General features: G+C 44.3%; 1 protein-coding gene across 5 annotated transcripts in view; it reads right to left on the bottom strand.

The window, feature by feature from the left end:
* The window catches only part of LOC111148634 (aarF domain containing kinase 1), a 121,181-nt gene extending 96,365 nt beyond the window's left edge, over positions 1 to 24,816 (bottom strand). For 3 of the 5 annotated variants that reach the window (XM_022505385.1, XM_022505384.1, XM_022505380.1), the window contains exons 1-3: positions 24,763 to 24,816; positions 15,166 to 15,311; positions 12,298 to 12,381 (exon numbers count right to left, since the gene is read on the bottom strand). In XM_022505385.1, the coding sequence (XP_022361093.1) occupies positions 12,298 to 12,381; positions 15,166 to 15,300 (219 nt within the window). In that variant the 5' untranslated portion in view covers positions 15,301 to 15,311; positions 24,763 to 24,816. Of the gene's footprint in view, positions 1 to 12,297; positions 12,382 to 15,165; positions 15,312 to 24,197; positions 24,238 to 24,525; positions 24,567 to 24,762 lie in introns of those variants that run through there. The other 2 variants (XM_022505383.1, XM_022505382.1) reach the window with 2 other exon arrangements.
* Positions 24,817 to 27,605: the final 2,789 nt, after the last annotated feature.

Consider the following 27,605-nt stretch of genomic DNA (forward strand, 5'->3'; position numbering starts at 1 on the left):
ATCAATTTCTTTTTAAAAATCTTCTTAAATTTTCATGTTTACAGCCAAATTCTATCCCTTCATTGTGTTTACTCTTATATATATTTTTTTTCTTTCTTTAAAATTTTGGAAGACAGTTTCTTCTAACAGACCAAAATACATCCAAAATCAAGTGTGTGGCTCTTGAATATATCATATTCATATCACATATATTCACAGTCTAATATATATATATATATATATATATATATATATATATATATAAATTTTTTTTTCTTTATTCCCCCTTCCTTCTACCCCTGGTTTTGGGTCTCTTATGATTTGGTTAGCATACATTTTTCTGGGATCTTTGACAAATTTTTAGTATTTTATTCTCTCCTTCTTATCTTCTTATTCTTTCTTATCTGGATAAAATGACAAGGCAGAAAAACTCACCACAAAAAAAAGAAAAAGAGGCAGTACCAATGGCTGGGGACCTAATCAATATGCACATTGGTAATATCTCAGAACTAGAGTTCAGAATGATGATTCTCAAGGTGCTAGCTAGGTTCAAAAAAGGGCAGGAAGATACTAGAGAAACCCTTTCTAGAGAAATAAAATCTCTTTCTGGAGAAATAAAAGAACTAAAATCTAATAAAGCTGAAATCAAAAAAGCTATTAATGAGGTGCAATCAAAAATGGAGGCTCTTACTGCTAGGACAAATGAGGCAGAAGAGTGAATTAGTGATATAGAAGACCAAATGACAGAGAATAAAGAAGCTGAGCAAAAGAGAGACAAACAACTACTGGACCACAAGGGGAGAATTCAAGAAATAAGTGATACCATAAGACAAAACAATATTAGAATAATTGGGATCCCAGAAGAAAAAGAGAGAAAGGGACAGAAGATATCTGGGAGAGAATTATAGTAAAGAATTTCCCTAGTATGGCAAAGGGAACAAGCATCAAGATCCAGGAGGAACAGAGAACACCCCTCAAAATCAATAAAAATAGGTCCACACCCCGTCATCTAATAGTAAAACTTACAAGTCTTAGTGACAAAGAGAAAATCCTGAAAGCAGCTCAGGAAAAGAAGTCTGTAACATACGATGGTAAAAATATTAGATTGGCAGCAGACTTATCCACAGAGACCTGGCAGGCCAGAAAGAGCTGGCATGATATATTCAGAGCACTAAATGAGAAAAACAGGCAGCCAAGAATCCTATATCCAGCTAGGCTATCATTGAAAATAGGAGAGATAAAAAGCTTCCAGGACAAACAAAAACTAAAAGAATTTGTAAATACCAAACCAGACCCACAGGAAATATTGAAAGGGGTCCTCTAAGCAAAGAGAGAGCCTAAAAGTAGTAGACCAGAAAGGAACAGAAACAATATACAATAACAGTCACCGTACAGGCAATACAATGGAACTAAATTAATATCTTTCAATACTTACCCTGAATGTAAATGGGCTAAATGCCCCAATCAAAAGACACAGGGTATCAGAATGGATTAAAAAACAAGACCCATCAATATGTTATCTACAAGAAACTCATTCTATTTTTTTTTAAGATTTAATTTATTTATTTGACAGAGATCACAAGCAGTTAGAAAGGCAGGCAAAGAGAGGGGGAAGCAGGCTCCCTGCTGAGCAGAGAGTCTGATGCAGGGCTTGATCCCAGGACCCTAAGATCATGACCTGAGCCAAAGGCAGAGGCTAAACTCACTGAGCCACCCAGCCACCCCAAGAAACTCATTTTAGACCCAAAGAATCCCCAGATTTAAAGTGAGGGGGTGGAAAACCATTTACCATGCTAACGGACATCAAAAGAAAGCTGAGGTAACAATCCTTGTATCAATAAATTAGGTTTTAAGCCAAAGACTATAAAAAGAGATGAGGAAGGACACTATATCATACTTTGCAAAGGGTTGTTCAAACAAGAAGATCTAACAATTTCAAATATCTATGTCCCTAACATGGGAGCAGCAAACTATATAAAACAATTAATAACAAAATCAAAGAAACACATCGACAATAGTACAATAATAGTAGAGGACTTTAACACCCCCATCACTGAAATGGACAGATCATCCAAGCAAAAGATCAACAAGGAAATAAAAGCCTTAAATGACACGCTGGACCAGATGGACGTCACAGATATATTCAGAACATTCCATCCCAAAGCAACAGAATACACATTCTTCTCTAGTGCACATGGAACATTCTCCAGAATAGATCACATCCTGGGTCACAAATCAGGTCTCAAACAGTACCAAAACATTGGGGTCATTCACTGCGTATTGTCAGACCACAATGCTTTTAAACTAGAACTCAATCACAAGAGGAAAGTTGGAAAGAATTCAAATACATGGAGGCTAAAGAGCATCCTACTAAAGAATGAATGGGTCAACCAGGAAATTAAAGAATTGAGAAAAATTCATGGAAACAAACAATAATGAAAACACAACTGTTCAAAATCTGTGGAACCCAGCAAAGGTGGTCCTGAGAGGAAAGTATATAGCCATACAAGCCTTTCTCAAGAAACAAGAAAGATCTCAAATACACAACCTAACCCTACACCTAAAGGAGCTAAAGAAAGAACAGCAACAAAAGCCTAAACCCAGCAGGAGAAGAGAAATAATTAAGATTAGAGCAGAAATCAATGAAATGGAAACCAAAAGAGCAGTAGAACAGATCAATGAAATTAGGAGCTGGTTCTTTGAAAGAATTAATAAGATTGATAAAACCCTGGCCAGACTTATCAAAAAAGAAAAGAGAAAGGACCCAAATAAAATCATGAACGAAAGAGGAGAGATCACAACCAACACCAAAGAAATACAAACAATTATAAAAACATATTATGAGCAACTATATGCCAGCAAATTGGACAATCTGGAAGAAATGGATGTATTCCCAGAGATTATATAAACTACCAAAACTGAACCAGGAAGAAACAGGAAACCTGAACAGACCCATAATCATAAGGAGATTGAAGCAGTCATCAAAAATCTCCCAACAAACAAGAGCCCAGAGCCAGACAACTTCCCAGGGGAATTCTACCAAACATTGAAAGAAGAATTAATACCTATTCTTCTGAAACACTTCCAAAAAATAGAAATGGAAGGAAAACTTCCAAACTCATTTTATGAGGCCAGCATTACCTTGATCCCAAAACCAGACAAAGACCATAACAAAAAAGAGAATTACAGAACAACATCCTTAATGAATACAGACGCGAAAATTCTCAACAAAATACTAGCGAACAGGATGCAATGGTATATTCAAAGGATTATTCCCCATGACCAGGTGGGATTTATTCCTGGGCTACAAGGTTGGTTCAACACCTGCAAATGAATCAATGTGATACAATACATTAATAAAAGAAAGAACAAGAACCATATGATATTCTCAATAGATGCTGAAAAAGCCTTTGACAAAGGACAGCATCCCTTCCTGATCAAAACTCTTCAAAGTGTAGGCATAGAGGGTACATACCTCAATATCATCAAAGCCATCTATGAAAAACCCACAGCAAATATTCTCAATGGGGAAAAACTGAAGTCTTTTCCCCTAACGTCAGGAACGTGGCAGGGATGTCCACTATCACCACTGCTATTCAACATAGAACTAGAAGTTCTAGCCTCAGCAATCAGAAACAACAAAAAGATATAAAAGCTATCTGAACCAGCAAAGAAGAAGTCAAAGTCTCACTCTTTACAGATGATATGATACTTTCTGTGGAAAACCCAAAAGACTCCACTCCAAAACTGCTAGAACTCATACAGGAATTCAGTAAAGTGTCAGGATATAAAATCAATGCACAGAAATCAGTTGCATTTCTTTACACCAACAAGACAGAAGAAAGAGAAATTAAGGAGTCAATCCCATTTACAATGGCACCCAAAACCAGAAGATACCTAGGAATAAACCTAACCAAAGAGGCAAAGAATCTGTACTCAGAAAACTATAAAATACTCATGAAAGAAATTGAGGAAGACACAAAGAAATGTAAAAATATTCCATGGTCATGGATTAGAAGAACAAATATTGTGAAAATGTCTATGCTACCTAAAGCAATCCACACATTTATGCAATCCCTACCAAAATACCGTCTCAATTTTTTTCAAAGAAATGGAACAAATAATCCTAAAATTTATATGGAACCAGAAAAGACCTTGAATAGCCAGAGGAACATTGAAAAAGAAAGCCAAAGTTGGTGGCATCACAATTCCTGACTTCAAGCTCTATTACAAAGCTGTCATCATCAAGACAGTATGGTACCGGCACAAAAACAGACACATAGATCAATGGAACAGAATAGAGAGCCCAGAAATAGACCCTCACCTCTACAGTCAACTAATCTTCGACAAAGCAGTAAAGAATGTCCAATGGAAAAAAGACAGCCTCTTCAACAAATGATGTTGGGAAAATTGGACAGCCACATGCAGAAGAATAAAACTGGACCATTTCCTTATACCACACACAAAAATAGACTCAAAATGGATGAAAGACTTCAATGTGAAACAGAAATCCATCAAAATCCCTGAGGAAAACATAGGCAGCAACCTCTTCAACCTCAGCTGCAGCAACTTCTTCCTAGAAACATCACCAAAGGCAAGGGAAGCAAGGGCAAAAATGAACTATTGGGATTTCATCAAGATCAAAAGCTTTTGCACAGCAAAGGAAACAGTCAACAAAACCAAAAGACAACTGACAGAATGGGAGAAGATATTTGCAAACGACATATCAGATAAAGGGCTAGTATCCAAAAATCTATGAAGAACTTAGCAAACTCAACAGCCAAAGAACAAATGATCCAATCAAGAAATGGGCAGAGGACATGAACAGACATTTCTGCAAAGAAGACATCCAGATGACCAACAGACACATGAAAAAGTGTTCAGCATTACTTGGCATCAGAGTAATACAAATCAAAACCACAATGAGGTACCACCTCACACCAGTCAGAATGGCTTAAATTAACAAGTCAGGAAACAACAGATGTTGGTGAGGATGTGGAGAAAGGGGAACCCTCCTACACTGTTGGTGGGAATGCAAGCTGGTGCAGCCACTCTGGAAAACAGCATGGAGGTTCCTCAAAAAATTGAAAATAGAGCTACCCTACGACCCAGTAATTGCACTTCTGGGTATTTACCCTAAAGATACAAATGTAGGATCTGAAGAGGCACATGCACCTGAATGTTTATAGCAGCAATGTCCACAACAGCCAAACTATGGAAAGAACCTAGATGTCCATCAACAGATGAATGGATAAAGAGATGTGGTATATATACACAATGGAATACTATGCAACCATCAAAAGAAATGAATTCTTGCCATTTGCAAAGACATGGATGGAACTAGAGGGTATTACACTGAGTGAAATAAGTCAATCAGAGAAAGATGATGATCATATGATATGCCTGATATGAGAAATTTGAGAGACAGGGTGGGGGGTTTGGCAGGTAGGGAAGGAAAAAAAATGAAACAGGATGGGATCGGAAGGGAGACAAACCATTAGAGACTGTTAATCTCACAAAACAAACTGAGGGTTGCTGGGGGGAGGGTAAGAAGAGGGTGGTTGGGTTATGGACATTGGGGAGGGTATGTGATATGGTGAGTGCTGTGAAATATATAAGGCTGACGATTCACAGACCTATACCCCTGGAGCAATAAAACATTATATGTTAATAAAAATAATTAATTAAAAAATAAAATAAAATCTATAAAGAAAAAAAATCCCAACACCCCTATAGACCTCCAGTTTCATCTGTACATCAGAAGCCTGAGCTAGCTGGTGCCAAAGAGGTGTTTCTGAAGGTCAATAGCATAAATATAAAAAGAGTCATCACCCCACCTCAGTTCCTTATTCTACTCCTCTAATCAATATCCTTTTCCCCCAAAACACCCTACCATATGCCATGGTTCTAAAGGTTGACAATCAACAACCCTTCTCTCTAAACGCAGATTTCAGTAATGTTGAAATTGTTACACATACTCAAGCCAGAAGTAGTCCATGTCCCTAAACAAGGTCAGGTATAAACATCAGCAGAATTTAATGGGCACAAACAGTTCTTACAACAAAATTACCGCTGCTTCCCATGTGCAGGTGAGTACCGCAGGTGAACCTCCCATCTCTGTTTTATGGGAGCCCCATAGAGGTGTCATGTTCCTGATCTCTCTCTTCCCTCTTGCTCCCAATGGGAGGAGGAGTCACCAATCAGACTGGTGAGTTTGTGAGAAGAAACAGATCGTGCATGCTCAGCCCATCGTGCTCAGCCCACTGCTGCCTCTCACCTCCCTTTTGGGATCAGCACAGTTCCACAGGACGCTGGTGCTCCACTCCTTCCTGCCCTAATAGGCAGCACCCCCCAACCCCGTGAGAGGCTTGCTCTGCCACATCTATGTTGTGTAGGTAAGTCTAGCAAATTCAGGAGTGAAGTACAACAAGCCCGCTGGCTCACAGGCCGGAGACACAAGCTCCAACTCAGCATTTATCAGTAATACAGCTGACATTCTGAGCTCTTCTTGGCAGACACCTGCATCTCCTTGGTTCTGCTTCTCAGACAAGGAGGAGCAGAGTATTAATCACCACCTCTTCAAGCCCAAGTAGTAAGGACTAGTGTGACTAATACGATGCACACACATATGGCTGACCGAACACATCTGACACCATAGGAGTCCCGCGACCTACTCAGAAACAAGCAATGGGATTCAACTCAAAAGCTTCCTGGTCACAGCAGCAGTTGAGAACCCTCCTATATTCGGATTCTGATTAAGAAAGGAAAAGGCACCCGTGATCTCTCTCTCTCTCTCCCTCCCTAGACACACTTTCTCTCTCTCCTGCTTCTGCTCATCGTATGAGAGATTAGATGCTCAAAAAATTTTCAGTGACTGATGACTTTACACCAGGGCATTCTTATTCACTGAAGGCTTAACAAAACTTCACCCAAGAACTTGCCATGGCTCCCTACTACCTCTGGTATAAACCTTGGCCTCTCGTCCCTCCGTGACCTAGCTCTAATTCTCTTTGCCAGTATTCACCTTCACTCAGCCATACCCTAGTCCCTAGTAACACTGAACTGATGTTTCTTATAGACAATCCCCAAAATTTTACCCATCAACCTCAACCAAAATCACCTGTCCCCAGTGTTACACATTTCAATCCCACCCACGTTCCAAACCCAGCTCAAATACCCCCTTAACTTATTCAGTCTCACCCAGATTGGGCCACTCCCTCTGCTCCTATATGCCTCAAAGGTCTTAACTATTTTGGGGCATACTAGTTGAACAAGTAAGTAAATATACTGTAGATAAAGAGAGGTGGGTTTCTCACTGTCAGAGAAATAAGTTATACATAAGGAATGGGAGAGAGCTAAAATTCTGTCACATCAGATGGGAGTTGGAGATATCAGTATGAACTCATGGTTTCTTCATAGATAGGTGTGTGTGTGCCCATGAGTATACACACATATATCTCCTAGCCTTGTCTCCTGGGAGGGCCTAGAAACAATGGCACTCCCATAGCAATGTACACATCTAGCCCCAACATCTTGGTTTCTAAATACCCTCTTCCAATAAAAAGAACCAAGGTTCCTTGGAGAAGTGATTGATTGATTCCAGGGCTGCAGGAAGGAAAATACACGATGAGTCTGGGGATTAGAAAATTAAGATAGTGAGACACCTGAGTGACACAGCTGGTTGAGGGTCCGACTCTTAGTTTCTGCTCAGGTTGTGATCTCAGGCTTGTGAGATACAGCCCTGCACTGGGCTCCACGTTCGGCATGGAGTCTGCTTAGGATTCCCTCTCCCTCTCCTTGTGCCCCTTCTCCCATGTGTGCACCCATGCACTTGCTTGCACTCTTTCTCTCTCCCTCTAAAGTGAATAAATAAATCCTATTAAAAAAAAAGAAGAAGAAGAAAGTTAAGATAGTGCTCAAAAAAGAACGGACACAGAAATCAACCTGAAGGAGTTCCCAATGGCCAAAATTAGAATAATTTGAACAATAAAAATAATGATGGTTTTGGATTATAACCCATAGAATAATATAAATATCCATGAGTTCATACTGATAAAAATAATTAAATAAACAACTGAAGGAGAAGGGACAGCTCTTCCTTACATGAGAATTCCAATTAACAAATGCAGAAATAAGGAAAATAGAAAATCGTTAACTTGTTCATTAAAATGATAAGGAGTCATTGAGGTAAAACTTGTGCCCCTGGATCTCCTCTCTGGCTGCATTAAATAATCCCCAATGTTTATTTAAACAAAGCTGCTCGTCTCTGTTCTACAAATTCAGCTGGGGCAAAGGCCACTGCCACCACTTTACAGATAGGATAGTACAGGTGTTTGGCGGTAGACCAGAAGCCTACAAGTCGACTCAGCACCGTGCAAACCTCTCGTCACCCTGTTTAGGCCTTGGAATTTCTCGATTTCATTTCTTTCCTTAAATTACTAGACCTTCTGTGATTTATCAAAACCTTAACTGAGCGTCAAGATCCAGCATGCTTCTCTAATGGTCCCCAGTGTATCAGGATTCATTTGATTGCAAGTAACAGAAAACTGATCTCAAATCGTCTGAAGCAAAAGGAGAATTTCCTGGTACATATAACTGGAAAGTCCACTGGGGCTTTAGGCTCAGCAAGATCTAGGGACTCAAATGACACTTCTCTCTACAATACTCCGTTCACAGACAGGCTTTCCCTTCATGGTGGCAAGATGGCTGCCAGCAGCTTTTAAGTCAATACTCTTTACTGGCAGCTAATGCAGCAGAAAAGGCAGTGTCCTATGCAGGACACCCCCAAAAGTCCTAATCAACACTGGCTCAAGTGCTCATCACTGAATCAATCTCTAGGGCCAGAGGAATGAACTCCATCGATAGCCTAAGTCATGTGCCCACTCTTGGAGCTGAGGGTGGGGTGAGCCTCCCTCAAACCCCGGGATGAGTACATAAGATATGGGTTGATCCCCAAAGGAAGTTTTAGATGCTACTACCCAAAACGTGAGCGGCTCTTGAGCTGAAAAATTAACATATGTCTACAATACCAGAATCCCTCGTCAGAATCATCTCAGCCCTGCCTCCTCCAGCCCCATCCGGACATCTGTACCGGCCGTGACTTCCTCCTGCCTTGTGCACAGGCTGGTCCACACCTGTTGCCTCTGGTTATAAGCATCCTGGACACCCAGAGTCTGGTTCTTCAAAGTTCTGGGGCCTCAGCACACCCCCTCAGCTGCCCAGCAAAGTGCCACTGAGCCCCCAGAAAACACTCCTTGGCTTTGTTTCCCATCCCCCTCAACGTGAAGCTGAGTCACTGAGACACCAGGCGGCTGAGCACCAACCTTGAAAGTACTTCTCTAAGTCACTGTCTCTTGCTCTAGCATACTCCGGGACCTGGGGACGCTGGCTTGACAGTGAGATAATTATGTTTTACCCTTCTCTCATTCCTTTATCAGTCACGAAGACGAGAAGAGATAAGTGTTCCAACGGAAGAACACATTCCTGCAGTATTTGCTCCTGCTTTTCAGTGCCAGCGAGCTCCCCTTCCCAGGCACAAGTCCCGGGGACCAGCCTCCAGCCCTGTTATCTGTATCAGCTACCCTCCTGTCAAAAAGCAGCCTGCACTTTCCTTCCTGCATCCTCCAACGCCGTCAACTTCCCCGGGGGTTGCCGGTGCCTTACACGTGAGGGCCACTGCCTGCATGTCACCCATCCCCTGACTGCTCTGCAGGGAGCTTGCCTCCCTGCCCAGCCTGCGCCTTTGTGCAGAATGTCACTCTGGTCGGCTCTAAGGCCTGTAGCACTGGTTAGATGGAGAAGAGGGGCGGGGAACAGCAGGGTGGGCACCAAGTCTCAGAGGCCAGGCTGTGAGATCTTCCAACACAAACTAACATTTCATCCATTCATTAGCTCAGCAAACCTTTATTCAGGACCTACTGTGTCCTGGGTACTGCTGTAGTTGCTGTAGACACGGAGACAAGTGTCTGTCCTCAAGGAGCATCCTTCTTGCTAGACATCGGACTGATTTTGTTTGAAAAGATTTTATTTATTTATTTGGCAGAAAGGGAGAGTACAAGCAGGGGAAGCAGCAGACAGAGGGGGAGGGAGAAGCAGGCCTCCCACTAATCAAGGAGCCCAACTCGGGACCCGATCCCAAGACTCTGGGATCATGACCTGAGCCGAAGGCAAACCCTTAATCGGCTAAGCCACCCAGGCACCCCAACATCTGACTGATTCCTGATACCTGCTTCACACTCACACTTCACAACACAACACACAGTCTCAGATATTATCTATATAATCCCCAACATGTGGCAGAGCCAACTGTAGTCTACAGACGGAGGAGAATGGTAGCTCCAAAGGCTAAATGACCATCCCAAAGACAAAGCACAAATTCAGGTTTTTGGCGTGCAAACCTTGCACCCTTTCCAGGTCCCCTCCCAAGGAAGGACCTAGCCAGGTGCAGCCTGAAACAGACATTAAGTCAACTCAGTCCTAGGCATCATCACTAGAGGCAGAAAATACAAAAAAGATGACCCCATCCCTGACCTAAAAGAATCTATAGTGTAAAGTGAAAGGAAGACATGTAAGCAGGTATCATCTGTGGCAGGACTAAAGAAGTCTGACTACATTCCAGTGAGAAGACGTCTCCGGAAGGACATATAGGACACGCTGATCACTTCCAGGCTGGAAGAATGGGAGCCTGAGGCACAAGGACAGGAGGATCATTCTGCATGTCCAAATGTGACATACTTCGAGTTGCGTGCCATGTGGATCTACTTCCCATTAAATGATGCTTTGAGGATGCGATTGGCCTCATTCTACAGGGTAAATGATCTGCTTTCTTCAACAAGAAAATAGCTCCAAAAATAGGAGGGAAGGGAAATACTATAGATTTGAGAAGATTTTGGTTGATGTTTCCTAATGCAATACATGCTCCTCGTTTGGGTCCAGAACGTAATGCACCAACTTTAAAAAGACATTTTTGGGATTAGGGATATTTGAGTATAAACTAGCTATTAGAAGTTATTAAGGAAATATTGTTAATTTTGTTAGTTATGATGATGGTATGGAAATTTTTTTTTGTTTTTTGGGGTTTTGTTTTTAGATTATATTTATTTATTTGACAAAGAGAGACACGAGAGAGGGAACACGAGATGCAAGAGGGGACTGGGAGAGGGAGAAACAGGCTTCCCGCCAGGCAGGGACCCTGATGCGGGGCTCAACCCCAGGATCCTGGGATCATGACCTGAGCTGAAGGCAGACACTTAACAACTGAGCCACCAGGTACCCTTGGAAGTTTTTTTAAGGTACTTCTTTATTAGAGATACAGACTGAAGCATTTACAGATAAAATAATATGATGCCTGAAGTTGGCTTTTAAATATTTGAGCAAAAATAAATAAATGAATTAAAAATACATGAATGGATAAAGGGGCAAATGGATAATACAAGACTGACAAAATGTTGATCATGTCTGAAGCCGGATGACAATTCCATAAGGGTTCATTATACTTTTCTCTCTACTCTTGTTAATGGTTGATACTTCTATAATGAAAAGTTTAAATAAAATTTTTAAAATTAATTATCCCATCCACCAAGAATGATTGAGAAGGAAAACATCACAGAGGAGAGGTATTTGAGCTGAGGCCAAAAGGATGACTAGAAATTTTCTAAGGGGCCAAGGGCATTCCAGGCTGAGCAAAGATATACAGATCTATCCCAAACCTCTCCTTGGAGGAAAGAAAAGTATCTACACTTGACCCCAAACTCAACTTATATCCAAAAAAAGACACCCTCTTGCTTGATGCCCCAACTCATCTAGCTGTAGCATCAAAATCAACCGACCTATTCCAAGCGAGGAAAGAGGGTGCGGGGTGGACGGCTCCCCTCAGAGGCCTAGCAAGGAGCCCCAGTGTAGCCTTGAGAGGACAGGAAAGCAATTAACCTCTTTCAATTGGGTTTTGCCTGACAAAGCACTTCGGAAGCCAACTGAGTTATCTCAGGAACGGAGCCTTCATCCCTCCTGAGTCATCCCAGACACCTTGTGCTCCCCAGAAACACACACCAGCCTTCCCAACAGTGCCTTGTCAATTAATGATCTCAGTACCATGGGATCCAGCTTGATGGCAGCTGGGCAGCCTAGCCCATCAGCACAAAAACAACTCCAATGAGGAGACGGTCCTCCCCTCCTTGCTCCCAAGCCCCCATTGCCAATTCCCTCACAGCCCCCTGCCGACCCCCAGGTGCACCAAGACGCATGCTAGCTCTGCAGCTAAGCTACTTTAGGACTTACCCGGTCCTAGCCTGGCTCAGATGGGTGCCCCGGGCTCCTTACCTTGGATCGAAGCTGCAAGTACTCCTCGGAACCATAGGGGACACTCCTCAGGGAGGTGAGATAGTCGTAACTGATGACAGCTGTCTGTGAACCAAGGAAAAGAAAGGCTTAGCGCCTGGGGCATCAAATATTGCTCCTCGCCACCCCACCCCTCCGATATCCTGCAGCTGCACGCCCCTGACACAGGCAGTATGTCTAGAGAAGTAGACAACCCCTCCCCTAAGATGCTCCGCCCCCCAGATCTTAGCCTGGCTGCCTTCTTCCTGACAATCAGGGCTCTGCACAAATGTCCCCTCTGCAGAGAGCCCAGTCTAAGGTTGCCCCACCTGCCAGCAACTCTCAATTACTTACCATAATGACATTATCATACCCAAAATTACCTTGCTCATTTGTTTCCTTGTATATGGACTATCCTCTCTGCTAGAATTTCAGCTCTATAAACATGGCCCCTTGTCCTTCCCGTTCATCACTGTAACCCCAGCACCATCTTATTGTGCCAGACACAAAGGTAAATGCTCAGTAAAGACGAGCTGAATGAACGCTGTTGGATAAACTTAGCATCATAAATAAACATCGTTTTATATTTATGCTGCACTGACAGCCTGAGTTTTGATTCTGGGACCCTTGGCCAAAAGCCCTGAAGAAGTCCCCATATCCACATCCCCATATCCATATCCCATGTCCTGAATCAGAGAATCACAGGTTTCCAGATATCACAGACATGGAGGAAGCTGGAGGCCTACCCAGACCAAACCTTTCCTTCTAGAACTGAGCAACTGAGGTCCCTAGAAGCTAAGGGACTTACAAGGTTGTTACCAAGAAAAGTCTATCCCTTTGTTTACACCCCCAAAGCTTTACTCCACTCAACATAAAGGTGTTAAACACCAACCATAAGCAAGGGTTGGTCACTGAACAAGGCACAAGGCCAATCAACCCGGCCTTTAAAGAAGGCACATCCTAGTGACTGGTGTGTGAAGCACTGGCAGATACCTTCCTCCCTCATTCCCAGCTACAGCTGGCCCTTGAACATGGGTTGGAACTGTACAGGTCCACCTACACATGGCTTTGGGGTTTTTCTGGTAAACTGCAGTACAGTACTGTAAATGTATTTTCTCTTCCTGATGATTTTCTTAATAACCTTTCCTTTTCTCTGGCTTACTTTATTGTAAGAATATATATGAAACATATAACATGCAAACAATGTGTTAACGAACTCTTCATGGTATCTGAAAGGCTTCTGGTCAACAGCTGGTCAAATATCAGTCCTGAAGGTTCTGGGGAGTCCAAAGTTGACTACCTGGGAACTGACACCCTAACCCCCATGTAGTTCAAGGGTTAACTGTATTCAAATCCCTAAGGTTCCATTAAAGCCTGCTTCCCTTAGGGCACTCATCCTGACTCCCAGCCTACAGGTCCCACTCCTGTGTCCGAAGTCCCCTAGCAGTGGTCCCCTGAGTCACACATCTTGACCCAATCCATGGTTTTAGAGTGATCGTTTTCTGACCCACTCATGTGAGCACTCCTCAGTCATAAGATCCTTCAAAGCTGGGTCAAGGAGGGACAGTTCATTCTACCTCTCAAAGCACATAAGACAATGCTGGGCCACCAAAAGGCCCTCAGTAAACACTCGGGAATCATTTTCTATCCTGTGGCCTGTTTATCTATTTGTCCGTCTGGGTTCTATAACTAGCTCAGGAGAAGACTTCACAACACTGGGTATTAAGGAAACAATCAGACAACAACCCAAACAGAGCGTGCCTCAGAGTCTATCCACACCAAGGGGAAGCAAGGACGAGCTCATCCTGCAGCAGACAAAAGGCAGAGAGAGAGCACAGAGGCCTGTGGCCCTCTGCCCACCAGTGAGGCAGTTACACGTGCATGTCCGGGAGAGTGGCACTCAGCAGCATCAAGAGGCCATGATCGCAGCGGAAGGATGCTCCCGGGCCACAGAGAAAACCTCTAATGGCAAAATATTCAACTCAGATTCTCTGTTAGTTCAGGGGCTGGAGGGGATCCTCAAAAATCTTCCAAGACCCAGCTGCTCTGAGTCCGAGCCCTGCCTCAGGAACCATGCACACTAGCTCACAGGAGAGAAACCAGATTTCCTGACAGAATTTCATCAAAGCTGCTGAGCCTGTCCATATGCGTTGGCTGAGGAGTACCGGCCCAGGTTTGTTGCTAAAATATGATACAGAACCTAACATGTAAAGGCTTGGGTGGTTGGGTGACTCTGGGGGTTAAGCCTCTGCCTTTGGCTCAGGTCATGATCTCAGGGTCCTGGGATTGAGCCCTGCATCAGGCTCTCTGCTCGGCAGGGACCCTATTCCCCCTCTCTCTGCCTGCCTCTCTACTTGTGATCTCTCTCTGTCAAATAAATAAATAAGGGTACCTGGGTGGCTCAGTTGGTTCAGCAACTACCTTAGGCTCAGGTCATGATCCTAGAGTCGTAGGACTGAGTCCTGGGGCTCCCAGCTCTGTGGGGAGTCTGCTTCTCCCTCTGACCTTCTCCCCTCTCATGCTCTCTCTCACTCTCTCTCTCTCTCTCTCAAATAAATAAATAAAATCTTCTAAAAAAAAAGTTTCTTAAAAAATAAACAAAATCTTTTTTAAAATAAACAAATGAATAAATAAATAAAATGTAAAGGCTTCACAACAGAGACCGTGTGCAATTCCATTCTACCAGGATTTGGTAGGGCCTGGTGTGGGGGGAGCCTACGAGAATAGAGATACAGAAGGGCACATGGCCATGCCTGCTCAAAGCTTGGCACACGTAAGAGTGTTACACGTGTCCTCCGCATCTGCTGTCTGTATGAACACCGGCGGGTAACAGTGCAGTCCCTCGGCCACCTGACAATGAGAAAAACCTACCGTGGCAACTGCTCGGCCCACCCTGACAGCACCGAAGTCATTAGGATCCAAGTACTTGTTACTGTAAAGGTAGAAGCCCGAGGCAGCCAGAGCCGCGCCAGTCCATGAAGCAAGCTTGAGCACCTTTCTGGCCATGTTCCCAGACCCTGCAGAAGGAAAGGAGACAACAAGGGACAGCTGAATCCCACAGTTAGTCAGACCAGGGTTCAAATTCAGGCTCTGCCACTTAAAAGATTATATGATCTTGGGTCATTTTCTTAATCCTGCTGATCTCTGTTTCCTTACTCGTAACACAGGATGATACCCACGTCAAAAGTTATTGGGAGGGGCAGCTGAGTGGCTCAGTGGGTTAAAGCCTCTGCCTTCGGCTCGGGTCATGAGCCCAGGGCCCTGGGATCGAGCCCCACATCTGGCTCTCTGTTCAGCAGGGGAGCCTGCTTCCCCTCCTCTCTCTCTCTGCCTGCCTCTCTGCCTGTCAAATAAACAAATAAAATCTTTTTTTTAAAAAGTTACTGGGATAAAAATGAAATTGCGTATATAAAACGCTGAGCGGAGTACCGGGCACAAGTCAACTCTCCAAGTCATTACTCCTCGCACAGTGCCAGATACCATTCGAGGCACAGGGGGAGAGGGAACAAAACAAAGTTCTTGCCCACTTGGTGCTTCTGCTCTAGATGGGACAACAGGTCCACAGCACACAGACATATTAGAACAGCAGCAGGTATGAAATGCAGAGAAGAAAATGAAAGGGGGTAAGAGGAGGGATGACACGTATGCGACAAAGATGCTGTTTTAGACAGGGAATGTGGCAGAGCACGCTAACCCTCGTTACTTGTAACTACGACTTTACCACCGTGCACACACAGGTGTCATTTGCCTTCTGTGTCCAGGTCAGAAGTGCTCAATCCGCAGCCAAAACAGCAGCTGGTCAGAATCAGCCAGATAAGCTCTCCACGTCTGGCTGATTTCCAAAATATTTATTTCAGTTAGAGTAAACTGCCCCTTGTCTAGACCGTGAGCTCCCTGAAGGCACACGCCATGACTTATTCCGATGACTCACAGTCCTACAGGGTACTCCTCGAGTAGGGATTCAACGTCCACCTGCTGATTTGGTCTGTTGAACCAGAAGTACTCCCAGTCAGTGGGATCAAGCGGGCTCAGGGCTCTCTGATGGCCTTCCTCACCCTACTTGTACTAACTCAGTCCACCAGGTGGACCGTCGGAGCTTCTGGGGGCCACTGTACCCAACAGGCTGTTTCCCCTTCAGTTTCTGGGAACTCTGTATCAGACTAAACTCCCTGACCACGGCTGCAGGCAGCAGGTGAGAAGTCCCATCCAGAAGTGCGCCACCAAACTAACCACTCGTGCAAACCCTATACAGAGGCAGAAGGAAGATTCAGGTCGCCTCTGCTTGCTCCTGCTCTGGACGCAGCCTGTGACCTTCCCTCCCTGCTTTGTGCCTGTTTCCCCCTCGTGGGAAACTAATGCTACACACAGCCTTGTCTTCATTTTCTTCGAAATCTGTTTGAACTCATGCTCAAACTATAGCCATGGATTTTTCTTACGTATTCACAGGTACACCTTTTTTCCACACTTCTACTTTCAACTTACATTTTATACTACTTCTCTCAACAACATATAGTTGATTTTCTTTTGCTTGCATTTAATATAACTTGTGAATGTAGATTTAATTTCACTATCTTCTTCCATCTCAAAAATGCAGATCTCTTACACCACATTAACAAAACGAAGGATAAAAATCACATAATCAGGGACGCCTGGGTGGCTTAGTGGGTTAAGCCCCTGCCTTCCGCTCAGGCCATGATCTCAGGGTCCTGGGATCAAGCCTCACATCTGGCTCTCTGCTCAGCAGGGAGCCTGCTTCCCCCTCTCTCTGCCTGCCTCTCCGCCTACTTGTGATCTTGGTCTGTCAAATAAATAAATAAAGTCTTTTTTTAAAAATCACATAATCATCTCAACAGATGTAGAAAAAGCATTTAACAAAATTCCACACCCATTTCCGATTAAAAACTCTCAACAAAGTAGGGACGGGGAATATACCTCAACATAATAAAGACCATATGTGACAAGCCCACAGCTAACACCATACTCATTGGTGAAAGGTAGGGAGCTTTTCTAACATTAGGAACAGGACAAGTATTATTCAGCATAATACTGGAAGCCCTAGCCAGATCAATAGACAAGAAAAAGAGGTAAAAGACAATCAAATTTGAAAGGAAGAAGTAAAACTATCACTATTTGCAGTGGATATTATATACAGAAAACCCTGAACAATCCACCAAAAAACTGTTAGAATAAACCAATTCAATAAAGTTGTAGGATACAAAATCAGCATGCACAAACCTGTTCTGTTTCTGTACACTAATAGTGAATAAGCAGAAAGAGAAATTGAGAAAACAATCCCATTTATAATTGCATTGAAAATAAAAAGCTAAGAATACATTTAACCAAGGAGGTGAAAGACCTGTACACTGAAAATTATGAGACATTAGTGAAGAAATTAAAGACACCAATAAATGGAAAGATATTCTGTGTTCATGGATTGGAAGAGTATTGTAAAATTTCCAAATTACCCAAAGCAGTCTACAAATTCAATGAAATCCCTATCAAAATCCCAATGGCATTTTTTCACAGAAATAGGACAAACTATCCTAAAATTTGTAGGGAACCACAAAAGACACAGAATAGTCAAAGAAATCTTGAGAAAGAACAAAGCTGCAAGTATCATGGTCTCTGATTATACTACATTACAAAACTGTAGTAATCAAAACTGTATGACAGTGGTATAAAAATAGACATATAGATCAATGAATTCCAACAGAGAGTCCAGAAATAAACCCATACACATATGGGCAATTAATTTACGACAGAAGAGCCAAGAACATACACAGGGGAAAGGACTGTCTTTTCAATAAATAGTGATAAACATTTATTGAAAAGATAAAATCTTTTTTTTTTTAATTTTATTTATTTGACAGAGATCACAAGTAGGCAGAGAGGCAGGCAGAGAGAGAGAGAGAAGCAGGCTCCCTGCTGAGCAGAGAGCCCGATGCGGGGCTCAATCCCAGGACCCTGGGATCATGACCTGAGCCAAAGGCAGAGGCTTTTAACCCACTGAGCCACCCAGGCGCCCCGATAAAATCTTTTTTAAAAAAATATTTATTTATTTGACAGAGAGACAGAGAGAGAGGGAATACAAGCAGGGAGAGTGGGAGAGGGAGAAGCAGACTTCCCACTGAGCAGCGAGTCCAATGCGAAGCTCGATCCCAGGACCCTGGGATCATGACCTGAGCTGAAGACAGATGTTTAACAACTGAGCCACCCAGGCGCCCCATAATGGGTGATTTTTATGCAAGCTAAATTTTGAGAATCTTCTTCTAAATATTTTCTTTTTTTTTTTTTAAAGATTTTATTTATTTATTTGACAGACAAAGATCACAAGTAGGCAGAGAGGCAGGTAGGGAGAGAGGAGGAAGCAGGCTCCCCGCCAAGCAGAGAGCCCGATGCAGGGTTTGATCCCAGGACCCTGGGACCATGACCTGAGCTGAAGGCAGAGGCTTTAACCCACTGAGCCACCCAGGCGCCCCTAAATATTTTCCATTTTTTTTTTTTTTTAATTTGACAGACAGAGATCACAAGTAAGCAGAAAGGCAGGCAGAGAGAGAGGAGGAAGCAGGCTCCCGGCAGAGCAGAGAGCCCGATGCGGGGCTCGATCCCAGGACCCTGGGATCACGACCTGAGCCGAAGGCAGAGGCTTCAACCCACTGAGCCACCCAGGCGCCCCTAAATATTTTCTTTTTAATAAAGAGTCTGCATGTGTTCAAATCCATCAGTGAAACCATGCCCAAAAACCAAGCCTTCCAACTTGCTCATACCTACTCCCAACCCCAGGGGTCTGCAATCACCCTACAAGTGTGACTCCAAACAATTATTTTTAAAGAAATCATGTAAGAAACTCATTTGTTGCCCTTAACACAAAAGCTCTAGCCCAGCTTCTGGGTTCGGTTCCTAACTCTGCAAGAAAAGGGTTTGTAAATAAAAAGAAATTAAAACCTTGCTTTGTAGAATAGGCGTTATTTTCTTTATCACCTTTTTTTTTAATATTCTTTTTATTTATGAAAACCCCCCTATCCCTGCATCATTCTGCCAGCTTTTTATTTTTTTTTCTGCTGATATTTTAATAAGCCAAGAGTTCCTTCCAAACAAGAACAGGCACTGCAGCAGGCCTGGGTTTGGGTCCCTACACTTACTTCCCAACTGGGTAAGCAGGCAAATTGCCAACTCTGACTCTTGTGACCCTGTCTATAAAATGGGGATGATGACAGCAGTGTCTACTAGATGTGGTGGTGAGGGACGAGGAAATCATGCAAAATGTATAGCCAGGGGCCACCTACACAGTACACAGTACCAACTGCTATTACTACCACCACTCATCTCTTATTATTATAATTATTATTATTATGACTGTTATTAATTATTTCCTCTCCCAATGCCATGCTTTGGTAAAGGACCTTATTTACTCCCTTGCCTGTCAGCTTCTGGAGGACTCCTGCAGGCCTCCCTTCTTACATCCTGGCAGGCCCCCACCTAACCTTACCTTTTCACCTTGCTCTCTAGTGTTTTCTATCAAAAAGGGCAGCATGTTGAGTTCACCCTCTACCTTGTCCCACCAAGACACGGGTTCCCAACTGGACCTGGAGGCAGGCCTTAAATTGGGCTGCATGCCCTCAGCTCCGTATACATCTTCCTTCTTCAAGATTATCAGTGCAAGAAGGTCCATGAGAGGTGATCCAGGGACCACCCCTATGGGGCCATCAGAGAAGCCCACATTAAAAAGGTCACATGGAACCACTGGTGGCCAGGAACTCTGGAGTCAGGAAGAATCCTGCTCTACCGCTCACCAGCTGTGTGACCTTGAGCAAGTCACAGCCTCTTGGGGCCTCCCACGTAATTACCTACAAAAGGAAGTCCCTGACAGTACTTCCATCCTAAGGTTACTATGAGCATTAAATGAGATCTGCTTTAACATAATGCCAAACATATTCTGCAAATAAGACTTCTTTTCCTTACTGTTATTTTAAACTTTGTTTCTTCTTCCCAGAAGCACTGATGTAGAAACAGCTGATGGAGAACTCTTAGCACCTGGGAGACCAGGATTTGGCACAACCTCGTACAATTAATAAACTGAGGGAGGAAGGCCACCCTATCTTGCCTGAACAGCCCAACCATTCCCCACTCCAAAAGCATTTCCCTACATCCCCTCTGACTTTTACTCTCCACCCAGGTCATCATTACCCCAACCTTCATGTGCACCCATATTACCCCACATCCCCTCCACTGATGAAAACGTCCAAATTCTCTAGCAAGGCATTCAAGACCCACCCAAACTTGCTAGCCCCATCTCCCAAACACCTCTCCACTCTCAACAACCCCCACCCCCACCCAAGCCCTCTCTGGAGCCTTCTGTGAGCCAACCACTTAGAATGAGTTGTTCGTTCCGATCTGGTCTTATTATGCGGGGCTTTTTTTCTCTAAGGATCTGGTCCTGTATCTGCCTGTTCTATTACATGCAAAGGGCAGAATTTGTTAACATATCATATAATTAATTAATAAGTCTGCTAACAAATACATGATTGAATGAGTAAAAGAGTACACTTATCCCCCATCTATTCTCAAAGTGGAAACTTCAGCCCAATTATGTATTCCCCTGCTCTCAACTCTCTAATGCCTCCTATCTCACTCAGATGAAGAACCCAGGCAATTATAGGCAATAGCCTACAAAGGGCAGCCCCAGGGGCGCCTGGGTGGCTCAGTGGGTTAAAGCCTCTGCCTTGGTTCGTTCAGGTCATGATCCCAGGGTCCTGGGATCGAGCCCCGCATCGGGCTCACTGCTCCGCAGGGAACCTGCTTCCTCCCCTCTCTCTCTCTCTGCCTGCCTCTCTGCCTGCTTGTGATCTCTCTGTCAAATAAATAAAATCTTAAAAAAAAAAAAAAAAAACAAAGGGCAGCCCCAGACAATATATAAAGTGATGAGTATGGCCAGAAGTGGCCCAGTGGCTAGAGTTTGCCAAACCTGCCTTAGCACAGTAGGCACCCCAAAAGTATTTGCTGAATGAATCAAGGGAGAAATGGTACCCCATAAGGCTGCGCTGAGCCAGTACCAACACAGGTCCCCAAGTACCAACACAGGTCCCCAAGTGAGAATCACCCCAGGGCTGTCAGTTGGATGCCATCCTCCCCCAGCTACCCCCAGCACCACCTCCCAGCTCTCGCCTCTTTTAAACCCCATCTGCCTCATGCTCCATCCTCCAGGCCAGTCCCAGTGGGCAATAAGGCCACCCCTAGCCTTGAGATCACCCACCCTGGGAGGGGAAGCCTCAGCCAAAGAGACACGATTCCCAAGACCCGGTTTTCATGCAAATGTCCTCAGTAATAAAAGAGGTGCAAATTGAAAAACATAAAATAGATGATATAGGAGCCAAAGTATGTCTAAATAGATTGGAGCTGGAGTTTTCCATAAGGTGTCAGTGAGTCTTTAACATGCAAATGAGTCGCTTCCCTCCGGGTATTTTAAAAGACCCTGTCAGCCGTGAAATATGTCCATCGGTGAAAAACACCTTTCATTATTAAACCCTTTGCTAATGAATCGCCTTCCCTGTTCTGTTTACTTGTCTGACTTTCACCTGAGTTGTCTCTCCCAGGAGCACACACTTTGGGGGAGGGGAAGGGAGCTTGAGGACACCAAGACCCTAACACCTCCACATCAGATAACAAGATTAGCAAAAACCAACCTTTACAAAGCCCTTTGCTCTCATTTATCTCCTTAGATACTGAACACAACCCAGGAAGATGAAACAAATGTTATTATCATCCGCAGGCATAAATAAGGAAAGGAAGGAGCACAGAGGGTGAGATTTTTCCCAGGTGACTAAGTAGTAAACAGCAGCATTAAAGCTTGAGCTTATCTATAGCACATGACCTCCTTCATGGACTTGCAACGCTCTGTTCACCAGTGTTCTTACCACGGTTCACAGGTAACCGTGTCAGTCACTGTGGGCAGCAACTTCGATTTCTGACCCTCTCTCTACCAGGCCCAAACAATGGCAGCATATAGAAGACATGGAAACCAACACAGCAGACTGTCAACCAAAGCACCGCACCAGAAACGACCCATTCCAGTCCAGGAACCTTAGGAGAGCTGTGTTACCATCAACTCTATGAGAAGAATGGAATCCATCTTGCTGGGTCATAAGGGAATACCCCAGCAGGTGAAAAACCAAGGCAAAAGGGAAGTGCGGAAAGATCTACACATGGGAAGCTGATGGTCGAATGTAATGTCCAACCCCTGGACACAACTAAATGGGGAACCAAGCACTTACTGTTTGTGGTGGGTCAAGAGTGGCTGGGCCTATCAGTTACCACCCACCCGCAGCCCCCTCCCCATGCCACATCCCAGGACAAGAAGCAGGGAATCACCCTTCCCTGCTTGGTACACAAGTGAGAATGACCAGAAAAAAAGCACTTTGGCTCTAATTGCATAAATCCCATAAGTGACCACAGCCTCCTCCCATCTCCTAAAGAGGCTATTAGAGGAATTGAGCATTGTTTCTTCTGTCTGCTCCCGAGACTGGAAAAGACCCAATGAGAGGATCAGGTAGAGCAAACAAGGTAGAGGGTACCATCATGTCTTAAGTCTGGAAAGAGGCAGAGTCAAAGCCCAGGGACCACAGCGTTGGCCTGATTCAGGTTTCTAACCTGCCCTACCACCAATAATGAGGTCCAAATGTAATGATACTCCATTCCCTAGGGTTTGACGTCCAGAAGGTGATTGAATCAATATTGATTAAATAAAGGAATCTCTAGGCACCTGGGTGTCTCCGTGGGTTAAGCCTCTTAACCTCTGCCTTCGGCTCAGGTCATGATCTCAGGGTCCTGGGATCGAGCCCCACATCAGGCTCTCTGCTCAGTGGAGCACCTACTTCCCCCGCCCCACCCCTGCCTGCCTCCCTGCCTACTTGTGATGTCTGTCTGTCAAATAAATAAATAAAATCTTTCAAAAACAAATAAATAAAATAAAGGAATCCCTGGCTGAGACCAAGGTCCCAGAGCAGACAGGGAAAATAAATCTCACCCAGGCAAGGAATAGAAATTCTCCATTTGGTTCATCCTGGGAAAGTGGGGAATCAGGGAGAACAGTGGAAAACCAACCACAGAGAGCACGTGGCAGGTAAGAGATAGGTCACTGGAATGCCTCTGACACAAGAATCTAAACCCAGGAGATTTGGTGAGTGAGCTGGGGGCCAGGCTGAGCAGGGAGCCGGGGGATGGATGCCAGAAGCAAGCACTATTCTTATCTTTAGGTCCCCTTTCTGACAAGAAAATGTATATATCAAGAAGGAACAAAATGCAAGCTCTCCCAGCAGAGGTCAAATCTTACATCTGAGGGCCAAGCCAATAATGACACAAAGAACATGATGTAACCCAGGAAAAATGACACAAGCGTAGACTTCGTGAAAATCTGTATATGCAATAACGCAGGGGCAAATTAACAGTGTGCACTTGGTCATATGCACATGTTTACCCTAACTACAGAAAGGTAAACTGGCAAACAAGGACACAAAGGCCCATAACCTGATGTGAAGGAAAAGTTGGTGCTTAAGTTCACAGGACTTTTTTCCTACAAAGCAGAAGTACTCAAAAGCATGTCCCGCGCAGCTTCTCTATCTCCTAGGAGCATGCTAGAAATGCAAATTCTTGCTCCCCACCCCTGAGCTGGTGAGTCAGAAACTCTGGGGATGGGGTCCAGCATTCCGTGTGGTTTAACAAGCCCTCCAGGGTATTCTGATGCAGTCTGAGAACCTGTGCGATAAGAAAATGCTTAAAGAAAAATTATGAAGGCACAGAGAAGTCAAATTCACTTTCAACTCCTCAAATATCTCTTGAGCACCCACTAAGTGCCAATTATCACGGACGGGACCAATAAATACTCGTTGAATTAGTTGACTTCCTACCTAGTAGGAAGTAAACGCCACTTAACCTGGGGACAGAGCTGTGCTATGTGTCTCCCAAAGGCTGCTCTCCATACACAGCACGTTTATAGGGCGAACTGAAGTTCAGGACACCGCAAGGTGAGGAAGATCCGGAGCGCTCTGGAGCACGGCAGGAGTCCAGGCGGAGCTCAGGGGTTTCGGCGGCGCCCCCAGCTCTCGTCCAGATCACGTCCAGACCACGTCCAGCCCCGCGCCGCCGGCGCCTCGGAGCCCGTAGACCGCCTAGGGAGAAGCGGCCTGGGTAAGCCACCTGATACCCCCTCATCCAGCCCCAGCCCTGCCTACGTACCAGAGCGTGCCACCCAAGTAGCCAGTCCCCGCTTCCGCCCACTGGTGAGCGGGGCTGGAGAGTCCCCGCAGAGGACCGCCCCTGCCGGTCACGTGGCCAGCCACCGGCCCCGGTGACAAGGTCGCAGGCCGGGGATTCCCTCCCCACGGCCCGAGCAGAGGCAAGCTTTGGGCGCGTCTGCACCGCCTCCCCCGCGCTCCACGAGCGGTGCAGCCACGGTGCGCCTGCCCTACTCACCCCCAGAGACGCGGGGACGTGGCGCCAGGTTCCACGCCGCACGCGGGTGACGGGGTTCGCAGGGACTTTGCTCTCCACCACCCTCTGATTGCGCTTAATGAAGCGGAGGCGCCGCGCGGCCTGCCGGGACTTGTAGTTCGTGGTTCCCTAAACCGTGGGCCGGGAGCCCGCACTTTCCCTGGCTTCTCCACGGAAGAGTCAGAGGAGTCGAGACACCTTACCTGGGCACCTGGGTGGCTCAGTGGGTTAAGCCTCTGCCTTCCGCTCAGGTCATGATCTCAGGATGCTGGGATCAAGCCCCGCGTCGGGCTCTCTACTCAGCAGGGAGCCTGCTTCCTCCACTCTCTTTGCCTGCCTCTCTGCCTACTTGTGATCTCTGTCAAATAAATAAATAAATAAATAGATAGATAGATAGATAGATAGATAGATAGATAGATAGATAGATAAAAGACACCTTACCTATCAGATGGCCTTGTTTCAAGCCCAGCTGCGGACCCATAGTCTTCCTGAAAACTTGTGTTCAACAGTCTTAACGAAGGAGGCATAGATTCGTGTTTCATTGAAGGATAGAGATGTGGGTTTGTGTACTTTTTAATTTTATTTTATTTATTTATTTGACGGGGAGAGAAAGAAATCACAGGTAGGCAGAGCAGCAGGCAAAGAGAGAGGGGAAAGCAGGCTCCCCGCCAAGCAGAGAGCCGGACTCGGGGCCTGATTCCAGGACCCTGAGATCATGACCTGAGCTGAAAGCAGAGGCTAAACCCACTGAGCCACCCAGGCGCCCCAAGGGTTTGTGTATTTTAAATAATGTTTTAGAACAAGTAGGAAAGGAAGACTTTTACTGACAGTTGCTCAATAGTGAGAATGTGCTGATTAATCTTCGTTATCTTTGGCCCCCATTCGTTCATTCATTGATTTGTTTTGCATGTTTATAAGATGTAAGTTGGAAACATTCATCAGACGTGCATTCATTTCACAAATATGTCTTGAGCTACTTCCTGGGGGAGCAGAGTTGGGGCGGAGGTGGGGCAGAATTCATCTATCCATGCAATACAATTTCAGTCAAAGTTCCAACAGGATTTTTTCTGGACTATCACAGGCTAATCTAAAATTTATATGCAAAAACAAAGGGTAAAGCATTGCCACTCCTGAAGGAGAGTAATATGTTCCAAAGACTTGGCCTTTTGTAAATCAATTTTATTATAATGATGTAAAAATTAAGGCTATTTGGTATTAATTAGTATAAAGATAACCAGAGTGGGGGAAAGAAATCAGCTTAGAGAACCCAGAAACAGATCCAGGCATATGTGGAATCTTGCTATATGACAAATCCCAGATATATGACCTATATTGCCAGATTATAGGTCAATGGGGAAAGACACATCATTCAGTATATGAGCTGGAACAACTAGTTATCTGTTGGATCCCTCATTCACCCCACAGGTAGACTTGCAAGGGGAAAAACAAAATCAGAAATTTTAAAAGAAAGTAGAGGAAAACATCTTGTGATCTCAGGGTAGGGTTTATTAAATGACACAAGCACAAACTATATACAAACCTTTGATAAATTTGGGCTGCATTAAATTCAATAACTTTTCTTCATCGAAAGGCATGAAAAGACAAACCACAGACTAAGACAACTGATGCACAGAGACAGCATAGTGTAGAATTGCCTAACACAGTCCTTGCTGTCTCAAGTTTGTGGTGTATACGTGCTGTGATAGGAACATAAATAATTTTCAAGCAGTGTAAGAAGTGTGAGCTGAAGGTATGAACAAAGTGGTTTAGGAACACAAAGAAGGAAACAGTAATTTTGCCCAGGAGAGTCTGAAATGCTCCATAAACTAAGAACTGACTTGGAGGCTGGGAATTAAAGGTTGAATAGGGGCTCTCTGGAGAAGGTTGTTTGCATCAAAAAAATCATATAAAAAAAGCATAAAGATGCAGTAAAATACAGTAAAACAGATAAGGGATATTTAAGTTAAAATGGGAAGTTTAAAACCAGAGAGAAGACAGAATAAATGTATTAAATACTTAACATGGTTACTCTAACTGCACCCAAAGTTTAACCATGAAAATGTTACTAGCAGGCTAGCTGTTACCCTGAGGAATGGAAATGGGGGAGGGAGTTGGAGAACTTTCAGTTTACTCCCTGTGCCCTTTTATATTTGAATTTTTTTACAATGAATATGTGTATAACTTTTACAATTAAAATTTAATTATTTAAACATTTTTTAAATTTTTTAATTTGTAAGCCTTCAAGTTCAATATGGCATGCTGAGTACACTCATTTAAGTCCACTCCTTCCTAAAATCCCATGAAAATGAAAGGAATTTAAAAAAAAAAAAAAAAAAACATAACACCGAAAGGGAACAAATGAAGAGACAACAACAGTTAGGAAAAATTAAAAAATAAATGTGGGAAGCTCCAAGGGCAAATGAGGCACTTACAGAAAAGCCCCGGAAGTTCTTATTTTAGAGTCTAGTCTGGGATCTGGACCCCCATAATCCTTAGAAAACTCCCTCAGTGATTTTAATGGGCAGCTTAGTGGAAAAGCTCTCTTTTGGACAGAGAGGCAGTTCATGTAGTGAAAGAGTGGAAAAGGAGGCAGTTCATGTAGTGAAAACTGGTGAATTGAGAACAGTGGTTCTCAGGCAGGTTAGAACCACCTGGAGAGCTTTAACCCTCCAGGGGGCGCACAGTCGGTTAAGTACCTGACTTTGGCTCAGGTCCTGATCTCAGGGTCCTGGGATGGAGCCCTGTGTTGGGCTCCTGGCTCAGAGAGGGAGTCTGCTTGTTCCTCAGCCTCTCTCCCCATGCGCACACAAAGACACATGTGTGCT

This window comes from Enhydra lutris, unplaced genomic scaffold (genome assembly GCF_002288905.1).
Source record: "Enhydra lutris kenyoni isolate GAN:26980312 unplaced genomic scaffold, ASM228890v2 scaffoldscaffold20, whole genome shotgun sequence".
Classification (NCBI taxonomy): Eukaryota; Metazoa; Chordata; class Mammalia; order Carnivora; family Mustelidae; genus Enhydra; species Enhydra lutris.